Source organism: Corythoichthys intestinalis, chromosome 18, assembly GCF_030265065.1.
Source record: "Corythoichthys intestinalis isolate RoL2023-P3 chromosome 18, ASM3026506v1, whole genome shotgun sequence".
In the NCBI taxonomy this organism is placed as follows: domain Eukaryota; kingdom Metazoa; phylum Chordata; class Actinopteri; order Syngnathiformes; family Syngnathidae; genus Corythoichthys; species Corythoichthys intestinalis.
This window is the reverse complement of record NC_080412.1, coordinates 12,424,314-12,439,345: the sequence shown is the minus strand read 5'-3', so window position 1 is coordinate 12,439,345 and position 15,032 is coordinate 12,424,314. Positions and strand designations below refer to the sequence as shown.

The 15,032-nt window shown below is 41.0% G+C and overlaps 1 protein-coding gene across 1 annotated transcript in view; it reads left to right on the top strand.

Annotated features, from left to right (window-relative positions):
- Positions 1-6,086: 6,086 nt before the first annotated feature.
- acsl6 (acyl-CoA synthetase long chain family member 6) overlaps positions 6,087-15,032 on the top strand; it is a 35,611-nt gene continuing 26,665 nt past the window's right edge. The window contains exons 1-2 of the mRNA XM_057820843.1: positions 6,087-6,255; positions 13,704-13,912. Of these exons, the coding sequence (XP_057676826.1) occupies positions 6,210-6,255; positions 13,704-13,912 (255 nt within the window). The 5' untranslated portion in view covers positions 6,087-6,209. The remainder of the gene's footprint in view (positions 6,256-13,703; positions 13,913-15,032) is intronic.

Here is a 15,032-nt window from a genome sequence, read left to right as displayed (position 1 = left end):
ACTTTCCTCCAGAAGGTCTTATCTTTGTCCATGTGATCAGCAGCAAACTTCAGTCGAGCCTTAAGGTGCCGCTTTTGGAGCAAGGGCTTCCTTCTTGCACGGCAGCCTCTCAGTCCGTGGAGATGCAAAACACGCTTGACTGTGGACACTGACACCTGTGTTCCAGCAGCTTCTAATTCTTGGCAGATCTGCTTTTTGGTGATTCTTGAATCTTCACCCTCCTGACCAATTTTCTCTCAGCAGCAGGTGATAGCTTGCGTTTTCTTCCTGATCGTGGCAGTGACAAAACAGTGCCATGCACTTTATACTTACAAACAATTGTTTGCACTGTTGCTCTTGGGACCTGCAGCTGCTTTGAAATGGCTCCAAGTGACTTTCCTGACTTGTTCAAGTCAATGATTCGCTTTTTCAGATCCATGTAGACCCAGACCCAGCAGATTTGATTACTTTTTCTGTTAACCCATAATAAAGTCATAAAAGAACCAAACTTCATGAATGTCATATATTTATTTATATATATTAGGGGTGTAACGGTACAAAAAAATCTCAGTTCGGTACGTACCTCAGTTTTGAGGTCACGGTTCGGTTCATTTTCGGTACAGTAAGAAAACAATATGCAAAATATAAATGTGCTAGTTGTTTATTGCACACCTTTGTGCTTTCAACAATAGGAACATTAGCCTATACAAAGCTAGAATTCTGCTAAAACAGTAGCGGGTATTTAAAGATAATTCAACAACAATTTGCCTTTCAGACCCCGCGTATTGGTCAGCTTTCTTTCTGAAAGAAAGAAGAAAAAAGTCCTGTGCTAAAGAGAAAAGCAATCCCAATGACAAAGATTTTAACATGTATTTTACAAATGAAATGCCTCAATGAATCTTTTTTTTTTTTTTTTCTTATGATTGGTTTTCAAAAGCTTTATTGGTGGATTTTCTCAAGTTAAAGCGCCACACAGAAATTAATAAATTTAATTATGTAAGCAGGATCTGTGTATTATTCACATTATTTAATTACAGGTGTTTTAGCTCATTTCAATTTATTTTATTTAAATGGGCTATTATTTATTTTACTATGTGTTTGTATTTTACAAATGTGATGTAGTATTCATTTATATTGTATACTTTATGTTGTATAACTTTAGTTCCTATGTGAATATTAATTCCTACTTGTTTTGTTGTGGTAGGAGGGTTTTGTATTGAACAAGGGGCCGTGTTGGTTATTATTATAGCAGAGAAGACAGCAGTAAATCAACCAAGAAAAGTCAACTGTGCCCCGATCTACCACTCAAGAGATCTGATGGACTCAAAAAGTGGGTTACGATTGCATATTAGTTTGAAAATCGACCGGCACCACCGTATTTTTACACGAGTGACTTCCTGTCTGCCCGATCCTAGCTACCGGTAGTAGTATTGACGCAGGAGGGTCGCGTCTCGCGTCAAATAATAAACTCTGCCGTTCTTTTCACGTGCGTCGTGTTGAGCCGCTTCTGGGACGCGTCTAACACGTGGCCGTACTGCGACTGGTGTGCATTAGCTGATTGACTTTAACGCCCGCGTTTCACTGCGTTCTCGCGGCGGCCACGTTGTCGCGCCGTTGACGTTTCTAGGTTATACTGTCCTACCGTGTCGGTCCTCATTATAGTAGAGAAGACGGAGTAAATATAATCTACACAAAGAAACTGTAACCCGATCGACTCACAGCTTCTTTGATTGAAAATATATATATTTTTTTGATTGAAGCAACTTTTTTTGGGGATTGAATGATTTAGACACAAATGTCCTAATCATAATATGGCCCAAACACAAAAAGGATTGCTTCAGTGAAAGAAAACTTTTTCAATGAAAAATTAAGTGTTCAAATGCAAATTTTTCGATCTCAAATATTTTTTTGCCTTCAAAAACTCTTTTCTCATTGAAAATTTTCTTTTTTTTTGATTGAAATGATTTTTCTTTTTGAAAATCAATATTTTTTGATTGAATAATAAAGAGAAAAATGTCCTAGCCAAAATGTGGCCAAAACACAAATCAACCTTCAATCAAAAAGTTGCTTCAATCAAAAAAAAAAAAAAAAAACTTGACTTCAATCAAAAAATAAATAAATTAATTAATCAAAGAAAAATAGCTTTCACATGCATTTTTTATAGTTTCAAATTTATTTTTGCATTCAAACACTTTTTTTTTTTATTGAAGCGACTTTTTTGGGCTTAAAATTATATATTTTGATTAAAGCAATTTTTTTTTTTTTTTTTTTTTTTTTAAATTGAAGCAACTTTTTTTTTTGATTGACCCAACGCTACCTCCATATGGCTCTGCTCAGGGGATACAATTTTTACTGGGGTAACTACATTGGCATGACACCGGCGAGCGTACCAAATTCAATGGATGACGATCTTGGTGAAAAGTATTGCCTAAGCAGCCTGATTTAGAATTCCCCTTAATAACGATGGGAAAACAAAAAAACTCATTGTCAGCTTATTATTTTAAATATTCTTGTAAGTTAATTTTATTGCTGACACTGCGTTTTGGGGTCATCAACATATTGTGCCCGCCCCAAAAGTCAAACTCCGCCTATGCTCTTGGCCTTACTGGGTGTTTTTGTGTCACCCTACATTCCTCACGAATCTCCCTTGAAGGGTCTGGACCTCTTTTTAAGTCGACTGCATGTATCTAGGTTGGACTGATTCGCCATTTTGACACTTTGTGTTCATACATGCCATCATGGAATAACTGCAGCAGTCTCTGCAATGGAATATTGTTGGGAACCAAAACAGCAAGAGCAAGAGCAGCAAAAACAGCTACAAACAAAAGCCCCTGTTGCTGCAAAGCATTCTAAATTCATTTGGTGACATATAAGTTGTATATTTGCACAGCAACCTATACCGGCATTCATGGGCGTGGCCTGCACCACCAGTGACAGATGGGACGTGCTGAACTTTGACCTCTTTAACACGTCATGTAACCAAAACACTTTGCTTCCACGTATGGAGGAACACGACACCTGACACATGTGCGAATCAAACTATGACAGTAGTTTGACACGAGTTTTTCCAGTTTCCAAACTATTTAAGCATTTCAATTTCATTGCATTTATAATTTATTGATTTCACCCAGACAATTTTTTAATTAAAAATGCAAATGCAAAAAAGGTTTGGGGATAAAGGGTTATTTTTAATTCTAAAAAAAATGGGATTTCATTTTTCAAAAAAGTCATAAAGGCCAAAAGGTGAAGCTCTCGATTTACCAGTCGATCTATAGATCTGGGTAAAAGTCTTGGCACCCCTGCAATTCTTTCAGATAATGCTCAATTTCTCCCAGAAAATTATTGCAATTACAAATGCTTTGGTAGTAGTATCTATATTTATATTGCTTGCAATGAAAAAATACAAAAGACAATGGGAAAAAAAACATTAAATCATCATTTTACACAAAACTCCAAAAATGGGCCGGACAAAGGTATTGGCACACTTTGAAAAATCATGTGATGCGTCTCTAATTTGTGTAATTGACAGCACCTGTTACTTACCTGCGGCACATAACAGGTGGTAGCAATAACTAAATCACACTTGCAGCCAGTTAAAATGGATTAAAGTTGACTCAACCTCTGTCCTGTGTCCTTGTGTGTACCACATTGAGCATGGACAGTAGAAAGAAGACCAAAGAACTTTCTGAGGACTTGAGAATCAAAATTGTGAGGAAGCATGGTCAATCTCAAGGCTACAAGTCCATCTCCAAAGACCTGAATGTTCTTGTGTCTACCGTTCGATTTCATAAATAAATTTAAAGCCCTTGGAACTGTGGCTAACCTCCCTCGATGTGGAAGGAAAAGAAAAATTAATGAGAGATTTCAATGAAAGATTGTGCGGATGGTGTATAAAGAAGCCCGAATAACATCCAAACAAGTTCAAACTGTCCTGCAGTCTGAGGGTACAACAGTGTCAAGCCGTACTATCCGTCAGCGTCTGAATGAAAAGGGACTCTACTGTAGGATACCCAGGAAGACCCCACTTCTGACCCAGAGACGCAAAAAAGCCAGGCTGGAATTTGCCAAAACATACCTGAGAAAGCCAAACAACATTTTGGAAGAATGTTCTCTGGTCAGATGAGACAAAAGTAGAACTTTTTGGGAAAAAGCATCAACATAGAGTTTACAGGAAGAAAAAACAAAAAACGAGGCCTTCAAAGAAAAGAACACGCTCCCCACAGTCAAACATGGCGGAGGTTCCCTGATGTTTTGGAGTTGCTTTGCTACCTTGGGCACTGGACTGCTTGACCGTGTGCATGGCATGAAGTCTGAAGACTACCAACACATTTTGCAGCATACGATAGGGCCCAGTGTGAGAAAGCTTGGTCTCCCTCAGAGGTCATGGGTCTTCCAGCAGGACAATGACCCAAAACGCACTTCAAAAAGCATTAGAAAATGGTTTGAGAGAAAGCACTGTAGATTTCTAAAGTGGCCAGCAACGAGTCCAAACCTGAATCCCATACCTGTGGAGAGATCTGAAAATGGCAGTTTGGAGAAGGCACCCATCAAATCTCAGAGACCTGGAGCAGTTTGCCTAAGAAGAATGGTCTAAAATTCCAGCAGCGCATTGTAAGAAACTCCTAGTTGGATACCGGGAGCGGTTGTTCACAGTTATTTTGTCCAAAGGTTATGCTACGAAGTATTAGGCTCAAGGTGCCAATACTTTTGTCCGGCCCATTTTTGGAGTTTTGTGTAAAATAATAATGATTTAATGTTTCTTTCATTTTCCTTAACAAATGAAGATATTACTACCAAAGCATTTTTATATGCAATCATTTTCTGGGAGAAATGGAGCATTATCTGACAGAATTGCAGGGGTGCCAATACTTTTGGCCAGCACTATATGTTCCTATACCCTCACCAATGGTTACGAGCTGTGGGTCATGACCAAAAGAACAAGATCCCGGATACAAGAGGCTGAAATGAGCTTCCTCCGCGGTGTCCGGGCTCTCTCTTCGAGACAGGGTGAGGAGCTCGGTCATCCGGGAGGGACCCAGGTTTGAGCCGCTACTCCTCCGCGTTGAGAGGAGCCAGTTGAGGTGGCCAGGGCATCTGTCTCTCGGCTGGTCTGGGACCGCCTTGGGATCCCGCCGGAGGAGTTGGTTCAAGTAGCTGGGGAGAGGGAAGTCTGGGCTTCCCTGCTAAAGCCCTGCGACCCAACCCCAGATTAAGCGGTAGATAATGGATAGATGGATGGGAAAAAAGTAATACTGTAATTTGTTTAACTGCGCTCTTAAGACTTTTCTTTTGTTAAAGATTTTTTAAATATATACAATATCTATTCTTTTTTACGTGTATATTGATAGTATACCATTTATTTGTTTACACATTTAAACCCCAAAAATTACAAAAATAAATTGAATTTTTTATACAGTTTTTTTTTTTTTTTTAAGTTTTTCTTCAAGAATAAAATATTTAATTTGTAGCACTACTAAATTATTTCTACAATACAGTATTCGCAATGCAACATAACAATATTTTTATTTGTATTATTTTTTTGTTGATTAAAAATATACTTTTAATTTTTTTTCTATATATACTCACTTATATGTGTAATAATAGTAAGTATCTTTAGATTTAATTCCCACAAACCAAGGAAATAATGTCTGTCTTTCGAAAAAAAGCTAATTTATATGATCGACAAGAAATGTATATTTGGTCCCATGTACTTAGAAAGAAACAAAAAAACTATTGAAAACTGAGATTTTTACTGGATGTTAATCTTGAAAGCATTAAATGAAATCAAGATTTCGTCATTAATAATTTTGCCATGCCCATCTTTGTCCTCCCCCTGCCTCTATGCATCCGTACATCAGCCCACCTGGAGAGGTTACTTCAGTTCAGTGGGCGTGGCTTAGTGACCGTGACGCAACGTTGCCCCATATCAGTGACGTAGCCCCCCCCCCCCCCCCCCGCTCCCTATTAATTAATAATTGCAATCCGTAAATACTGCTTCTTTTTGGCGTAATATTTAAACTGCAAACGCTATCCACGATTCTTTTAATATAAATGAGGATGTGCACTGCATCGCCTTGACTCCACCGCCGCTGCCCCCCCACCAGCTCTCCCTCCCCCTCCTTAATCTCCAGATTGCCGGTGCCTCTTTGCAGCAAGCAAGCATCGAGTCCAGTCCACGGCCGCCGCACCCGGGACCTCCCCATGCGCCCCCCAGTCCACATGAGACAGACATGCTCGCCTTCGTGCTGGTGTCCGGCTCGCTGTGGATCCTTTTGGGTAAGTCTTTTCATCCTTATTAGCATTTATTTTCTTGGCTTTTTTCATCCCTTGTTCACCTTCATGCGTTTTTTGAAGGAGAGGGGGTGCAGGGTGACGCAGTGTGCGTCATTCAGTGCCCTTTCACCATTCGATTTCATTCATTCCTTTTTTTTTTTTTTTTTAACACTAGAAGGACTTTGAATCGAATTGAAGCCATTTATGTGAGATGCTAAGCTAAGTAAAGGCCAGTGACGTCAGGTGCATACGTCATGAAAATTCATTCATCCTTCTTTGAACTGCGTAGAAACGGATGGATGCACTTTAAGAGCACATTAAATAAGGTTATTCTCCTCGTTCGAATGTCCTCCGCCATGCATCACAAAGATGGAGGGGGGGGGGGGGGGGGGGGGTCCAGCGTGTGACGCTGAGATCCAAGCTGATTGGATGAGAGAACGGGAGCTGTCCACGCGAGAGGTGGTGCTGGAAAAAAGGGAGGAGGAAATACGGGCCTAAATGGGACCCCCAACACGTGCTTCATATAGAGACATTTGGATCCCTTCTGAAAATATACTAAGCCTTACCATTTGGCCACCATTGTTATATATTTGTGTTGGGGATTTCCCCCGTATTTTTCCCTAAATTTCAAAATCATTTAGTGATTTAATATACATTTTCCAATGAGCGAATGAATATGAATGAATATGCTAATATTTTATTTCATTTTTATTTTAAAAAAAAATATTTTTTTCAAACCTCCCCTGTTCAGATGTTTGACACGGAGAATGGAAGTCTAAATGTCCGGATGGTCTGAACAGTTTCATATTGAGAGTATGACATCCTCCCATTGTGATCATTCAACATACCTCGTTTGTTATGACAAAGCAGTGAACAGGAAGGGGTTATGGGGGAACAGAAGAAAAGAAACACAAGAAAAGAAAGAAACACAAAAAACAACAAGAAATATATGGATATATATAATATACATATATATATTTATACATATATATAAACGCCTACACTAACTATGAATATGTTGCTGTTATCGTCAGCTAGATGTATTTCTGGTTGACATCATGTGGGGGGCCTGCTGACCAGGAAAAGAAGGCGAGGGGTGTGGGGGAGTCTATAAACTAAGTGATTGGGAGGGCTGGAGTGTACACAAATCAGCTCTGTGATCTAGAAACCAGTAATCGTGTGAATCCATTGTGAATGTAAGCCCGTTGGCAACCGAGACTACGCCGCCCCACCGGGATTCCCCACCCGAGCGCGCCCAATCAGATCCAGCCGCGCGGGAGCCCCAGCAAACACGCGATAGCCTCGCAAACGAGCAGAGACGCCGCGCGGGCGCCAACCCAGGGTCACAGCCCCCACCCCGCCAGCCCTGGGAGGGAGGAAGGGAGGGTGGGCGGACAAAGGGGGGGCCAACGCAGCCCATCCCTCCTCCCACAGCCCAGCAAAGGAGCCATCATCACTCCCCCAGGATCCAGGGTGGTCCCCCTGGGCTACCCGCGCCCCCATCAACCGGCTTTCAGGGATGGGAAGAGGGGACCCACCACCAACCCCATGCCCACCCCCACACAGCGACCCGCGACGGAGCGCAGGGCGGATACCCAGGCAGAGAAGAGAGGGGAAGGCGGAAGCAGGAGAACGCCGTGTAGAAGCCGCGGGACGATGCAAAATCGGAGCCCAGACCTCCCCCCACTCCCGCGGCCGGCAGCCCAGGCAGAGGGGAAGCCACGCCCCTGGCGTTTTTTCATTTCATTGTAACGTTAGCGCGTTAACTCATTGGCGGCCACTGACGGCGATAGACGTCCAATTCATTTAATTTTGGGAGTGGTGGCAGCGAATGAATGTCCCTTCATCTGCTGCCATGGTGGTTTTTTAATTCGTTTTTAATAATACCAATATTTGTACAAAACCACTCAAATATACAAGATAAAAATTAGAACTCATAAAATGTCATTAACAGCGATAAAAGGCTAATATAGTAAACTGGACTAGCAGTAAATGATCATGTTTCATTGCCATTGACATCAATAGCTGGCTAATCCATTTTTACTGCCGACCTTCCCAGTGTCAATGTATTGGACGTGTATCGCTGTCAATGCTAATTTAAAGACAACATTATGTTAGAATGTGTGTTGAATTTAAGTTGACTGACCTAATTCACGCATAGAATGACACCTGGCTCTGATCCGTCACCTGGCTGCTACCTGGCATTAAAAATGCAAGCGTGTAACCATACTCATTGTCTTTAAATTTTAATTCAAGATGTCCTACTGCTGTTGTAAGGTCCCAAAACAGTATTTTGCTCTATTGACTTATCGGGCATTAACAGGGATTTGACGTTTATCGCCGTCATTGGCGCTGAAACAGGATCATTCATGGCACTAGTCCTAACACTTTGTTGAATTGTAATCAAATGAACGGGAGTGATTTGTATGCCAATGCCCTGCAGGCAGGCATACGCGCGTGCACGTTCATGTCCTGTTTTTGTTGTTGTTGATAACTATCCATGATCATGTGGCTCTTTTGTTCACTCTCTGCCAACCTTCCCAGTTTAAATGGATTGGACGTCTCCTCGTGAAAAAAACATTTAAATTCACAGCATAAGGTGACCAAGAAAGCTCAGTGTAGCAGGTGTGAAAAACTACAGTATGTCGACACTGGAATGAAACACGACAACTACTGAAAACACGACTACGAACATATCAATGTGTTGCATTTAGCATCACGTTACATTCGCTGTCAGTTTGAAAGCATTTTTTCAACAGCATACAGTGGTATGAAAAAGTATCTGAACCTTTTGGAATTCCTCACATTTCTGCATAAAATCACCATCAAATGTCATCTTTGTCAAAATCACACAGATGTAAAAACAGTGCTTAAACTAAAACCAACCAAACATTTATAGGTTTTGCTATTTTAATGAGGATAGTATGCAAACAATAACAGAAGGGTGAATAATAAGTAAGTGAACCATCACGTTTAATATTTGTGGCCCCCCTTTGGCAGCAATAACTTCAACCAGATGCTTCCTGTAGCTGCAGATCAGTCTGGCACATCAATCAGGACTAATCTTGGCCCATGTATCTCTACAAAACTGCTGTAGTTCAGTCAGATTCTTGGGATGTCTGGAATGAATCGCTATCTTTAGGTCATGCCACAGCATCTCAATGGGGTTCAAGTCTGGACTTTAACTTGGCCACTCCAGAACGTGTATTTCTTTCTTCTGAAACCATTCTGAAGTTGATTTACTTCTGTGATTTTGATCATTGTCTTGTTGCAGCATCCATCCTCTTTTCAGCTTCAACTGTTTGACAGACAGCTTCAGGTTTACTTGCAAAGCATCCTGATAAACTTTTGAATACATTCTTCCATTAATGATTGGAAGTTGTCCAGACCCTGAGGAGGCAAAACAGCCCCAAATCATGATGCTTCCTCCACAATGCTTCATGGCGGCGATGAGGTGTTGATGTTGGTGATCTGTTCCATTTTCCTTCACACATGACGTTGAGTGTTATTCCCAAACAATTCCTCTCTGGTTTCATCAAGCCACAATATATTTATTTTGCCAAAACCTCTGTGGATTGTCCAAGTGGCGTTTTGCGAACATTAAACGAGCAACAATGTTTTGTTTGACAGGAGTGGCTTCGTCCGTGGAGTCCTCCCATGAAAACCATTCTTGGTCATAGTTTTACATATAATTTATGTGTGCACAGAGGTATTGGACTGTGCCAATGATTTCTGTAAGTCTTAAAGTGCTTGTGACACGAAAAAGCATGTTTATTTCATAATACACGCGGTATTTTATGCTCCTGAATGATATGGACCGCTTGGATGTGTGTGGAAGCGATCGCTATATTTATTTAGTTTTTTGAATCCCGCGCCAGGAAAATGAGTGACTTCCGGCTTCGGTCTCGCATTGAGGAGGAGGGCGCTGTGACGTGTACGGTAGAAGACGTCCTCTTCACGCTACAGTGTACTGTTGTGTATGAGGACGAAGGATTCAGCTGATTTTGCGGATTAATACTTTTATTTTTTGCATCAAGCCAGCCAAACGGCTGCAGAAAAATCATTCTGTATGCGGGTTAGGCGTATGCGCCTTTTTGGAGTTTCAAAAGGTTCCCATTCACCGTGGATATTTACTGTGGGACCATTGGACTTACAAGGAAGTGAGTAAACATCTTGTTTTGTATTATGTCAAATACGAATACAGTGATTACAAAGTAAACACTATAAAATTCCTTTAAATAAAGGACTACTTACGTTTGATCATTGATAGGCATGTAAAAAGCTATCCTCACGCTCATTAGCAGTTAGCTGTTAGCACGTTAGCTACACAACAATTCCAGCCACCCTCCTCCAGGGAACGAACTGTAAATTGCTCTCCGCCGGGCGGTTTGCCGATCCGCAAAGAAACTCGACAACCGGGTCGTCATGTCAAATAATCCAGGCTAGTTATGTGTGATTTTCCACTTTGAAGACTTTGAAACATCCCTCGGTTCGGGTTAGCATGTCGGCTAGCTGTCACTCCTTCTGGTCTGTTTACATTCTCCGAAGCCGGGGAAGGGAAATGACATATGTCCGATTTAGGTGTCATAAAATATCGTTCGGCAGGTGTGACAGTAAAGGTAAAGTCGACTGTTTTGACCATTATGGAGTAATTTTGCCATGTCGTCTTGAATAAATGGATTTTTATTATTTTATATTCCATTTAGCACAAGTTATTTGTCATGACCATGCCATTTATTTAGCAATTGGGGAAAGTACTTGGGTAAAAAGAATATCCTGTAAAAATATTGAAGTAAAGAGACAGAAACAATGACATTTTGCCGCTCTCTTCGTCGCGTTTTCCTCATTGTGAATAGTTCCCCCTCGACGGGCTGACTGGTCCTTCTCAAGCCATTTATATAGCTATTGGGGAAAATACTTGGATAAAAAGAATATCCTGTAAAAATATTGGGAGTAGAGAGACTGAAACAATGACATTTTGCAGCTCTCTTCGTCTCGTTTTCCTCGTTCTGAACAATTCCCCATCAATGGGCTGAATAGTAAAACCAATGAGCCTAGTCTACCGCTGACGTCATCCACCTGTTGGGGACGCTAAAGCCCTATAATTGTAGGCGTGGCTAACCGGCAGATTAAAAGACTAATTTCTCGTCATCTGTGCTTTGCTAAATTGTTGTATATGGTCGAATCGTCTCAAAATATGATTCTAATTCACATAATAATGCCATTTAAGACTTTTTTTCTGGTGCCGTATGCTCTTTAAGCAGACACTCTAGGGTTCTTTTTTACCTCTTTGAGTATTCTGCGCTGAACTCTTGACGTCATCTTTGGTGGACGGCCACTCCTTGGGAGAGAAGCAACAGTGCCAAACTCTCCATTTGTAGACAACTTCTCTGACTGTCTATTGATGAACATCCAGACTTTTAGAGATGGTTTTGTATCCTTCCCAGCTTTATACAACTGAACAATCCTTGATCGCAGGTCTTCAGACAGCTCTTTTGACCGAGCCATGATGCACATCAGACAATGTTTCTCATCAAGACAATTCTTACCAAGTGTGTGTTTTATAGTGGGCAGGGCAGCTTTAAACCACTCACCAGTGATTGGGCACACCCATGACTTAAATTGTTTGGTAAAAAAATGGTTTCAATTGCTCTTTAAGTCTCCTTAGGCAGAGGGTTCACTTACTTATTTTTTCCCCCTTTTGTCATTGTTTGCATGCTATCCTCATGAAAATATGAAAACCTATAAATATTTGGGTGGTTTAAGTTCAAGCAGACACTGTATTCTCTTCTGTGTGATTTTGACAAAGATCAGATCACATTTGATGGTGATTATATGCAGAAATGTGAGGAATTCCAAAAGGTTCAGATACTTTTTCATACCACTGTAATCAAACGGCTGGAAGCGAATGAACATTCGTTCGTTGTCTGTCAGCCCTTCCAGTTCAAATGGATTGGACATCTGCTAGAAGGATGGAAGCGAATGAACAGTTTTTCATTCTCTGTCAGCCCTCCCCCCCCAGTTTAAATGGATTGGATGTCTATTGCTGTCAAAAAAAAAGATCACAACACTGTACTGTATTGCAATTTTAGGAGACAAACGACCTAACTTTTTTATTTAAAAAAAAAAAAAAAAATATATATATATATATATATATATATATTTATATATACTGTATATTTTAGAATACAATGCATTATTATCAAATTTTCTAGTACATTGTCATGTAATTTATCATTAGGATTTTTTTCCAATCTGCATTCCATATATATACTGTATATCCATTTAGGAAGAGTAGTTTGTCGGTATTGACTCTACCACAGCCGTATATATAGATGATGCGACCTCTAAATGTGTCTGTTTGATGTGAGAACAGGAAGTGACGCGTCCTCTACTCATGATGTCACACTGTGGTTTTTAAACCCCCACATCTGTTCACAACACTGTCAAGTGGCGATCGAGCAAGCTAAAGGGTTATAGAGTGAGTACGAGAGAGAGCGAGCGAGAAATATCCAGGTTAGAGACATCCATCCGTCTCAGCGCTAATAGGCTTTGACATTCTCAAGCTGGACACTAATCACCCGCAACATGGCCTGATGGGGCGGGCCTTCCATGACCGGGGCCCATGTTGCTTCCGGGACCATGAGACCAATCAGCCCACAAATCATAATACCAGTCTTGAAAGGTCACTGGTGTTTTCTTGATGCTGGGGCGCCAGCTGTAGCAACAAACTTTGCAGCGGGCCACGTTCAAGAAATCTACAACCTCTGCGTTTTCCTCTGGGGAGTCAATTTAGTTACAACAGGACACTTAGTTTGATATCAGGCACACACAACAGCTGAGTAAACCCCAAAAAGTCCAAGGCATCCTTTGTTAAAGTCAGAACGGAACACAATGTCTTTGCATTAGAAACAAATGCGTGATTTGTTAGAAGTCATGTTTCATTCCATTATCGGAATACTGTAGTTTTTCATATCTGCTACACTGAACCTTCTTTGTCACTCAGCCTGCCATGAAATGTTTATTTGTTGTGTTGACTCAGCAGGTTTACCTTCATGAGATTTTCATTATTATTCCATTGGCAGACATGAGTTACAGAGTAAGCTATAGACGTTCAATTCATTTGAAATGGGAGGGCTGACACTTAAAATGGATTGGGCAGCTACTAGACACACTCACTTAAATTCACAGTGTAATGATGATAGCAGCCACATGACTAAACAAAGCACACTGAGTGATAACTATTATGATGTACTTATTGTGTATGTGCGGGCAGTCACGCCCGTAGGTTAGGAAGCGTGTCTATATTTAGACTTGCTGGTCAGCGTTTTCCCCTTTGCTGGTCCCTATTCACCAACACTGATTAATCTATTCAATCTTTGTTGTCACCACCATCTCTTAACTGTATCATTAATGCTAAAATGTCCGCTACATGTCACATTTTTTCACAGAGCTGAGTTCGACGCTGATGGAGAAGATGCAGGCCCGGGAGATGCTAAGCGGCCTGAGGGTGCCCAACATGGACTTCTTCAGCTCGTCGCCCACTTCCGCCTTGGTGGGCATCGGTGCCCTCACCGCCCTACTGGCCTACTGGCTAGCCACCAGGCCTCGACCCATCAAACCCCCGTGCAGCCTCCAGCACCAGTCTGAGGAGGTGCCGGTAAGACTGAACAAGTATACAAATTGATGAGTAATTAGTGACCTTAGAAGCACTCAGTATTGTACTATTATAGTAACTCATTAGCTGTCATTGACATTGATATTTGCAGCTAGCCTCTGTGAAATGAAATTAGATTTTTGATAAAGACAACTTTTAGCATGTACAGTCCCTGACAAAAGTCTTGTCGCTTATCCATTTTGTAGAAACAATTGCTATTAACCTGACTTTTAATTATTCAGTTGGTTTCGGAAATGGCTCATATGAAAGCTAAGACCCTCCCAAATTATGTTGAATGTAGAAAAATATATATGTTTCACTGAAAAAAGATTTATCATATAATGAAAACATAAAGGTCAAATTTTGGCAAGACAAAAGTTTTGTCGCCTACAGAAAGTGTGAAAATTGAACAAAAAATGCTTCAAATATAAAAATATGTTACATAACATAAGCGAATTAAGTAGTGGTGCTGTGAGATCCAAATTTAATATTTTGTATGACTTCCATGGGCTTCGGCAAGGATTCATACAATTTATTGATGAAGTCGTCAGGAACATCAAAGAAAGCAGTCTTGCATGCCTCCCAGAGTTCATCAACATTCTTGGGTTTCGTCTTCCATGCTTCCTCTTTCATCCTACCCCAGACATGTTCAATGATGTTCATGTCTAGTGACCGGGCTGGCCAGTCCTAGAGGATCTTGATCTTCTTTGCCTTGAAGAACTTTGAGGTACAGATTGAAGTATGCGATGGAGCAACATCCTGCTGCAGAATTTTTTCCCTTTTTATGGTTAGCAATGTAAGAGGCAGCTAAGATTTGTTGATATTTCAAACTATCTCTCAGGGTGCAGACAATTAAAAAAACGTGTGGCATTTGCCAAGGCCCACAGCCTGTCAAAAGGATGGATGCTGGGAAAAGTGGCAAAAGGTGGATTTTTCAGATCAATCTTTCATTGATTTGCACCACAGTCGCCGCAAACATTGCAGGAGACCTACTGGAGCCCGCATGGATCCAAGATTCACTCAAAAACAGTGAAGTTTGGTGGTGGCAAAATCATGGTCTGGGGTTACATCAAGTATGGGGGTGTGCAAGAGATCTGCATGGTGGAAGGCAACATAAATAGTC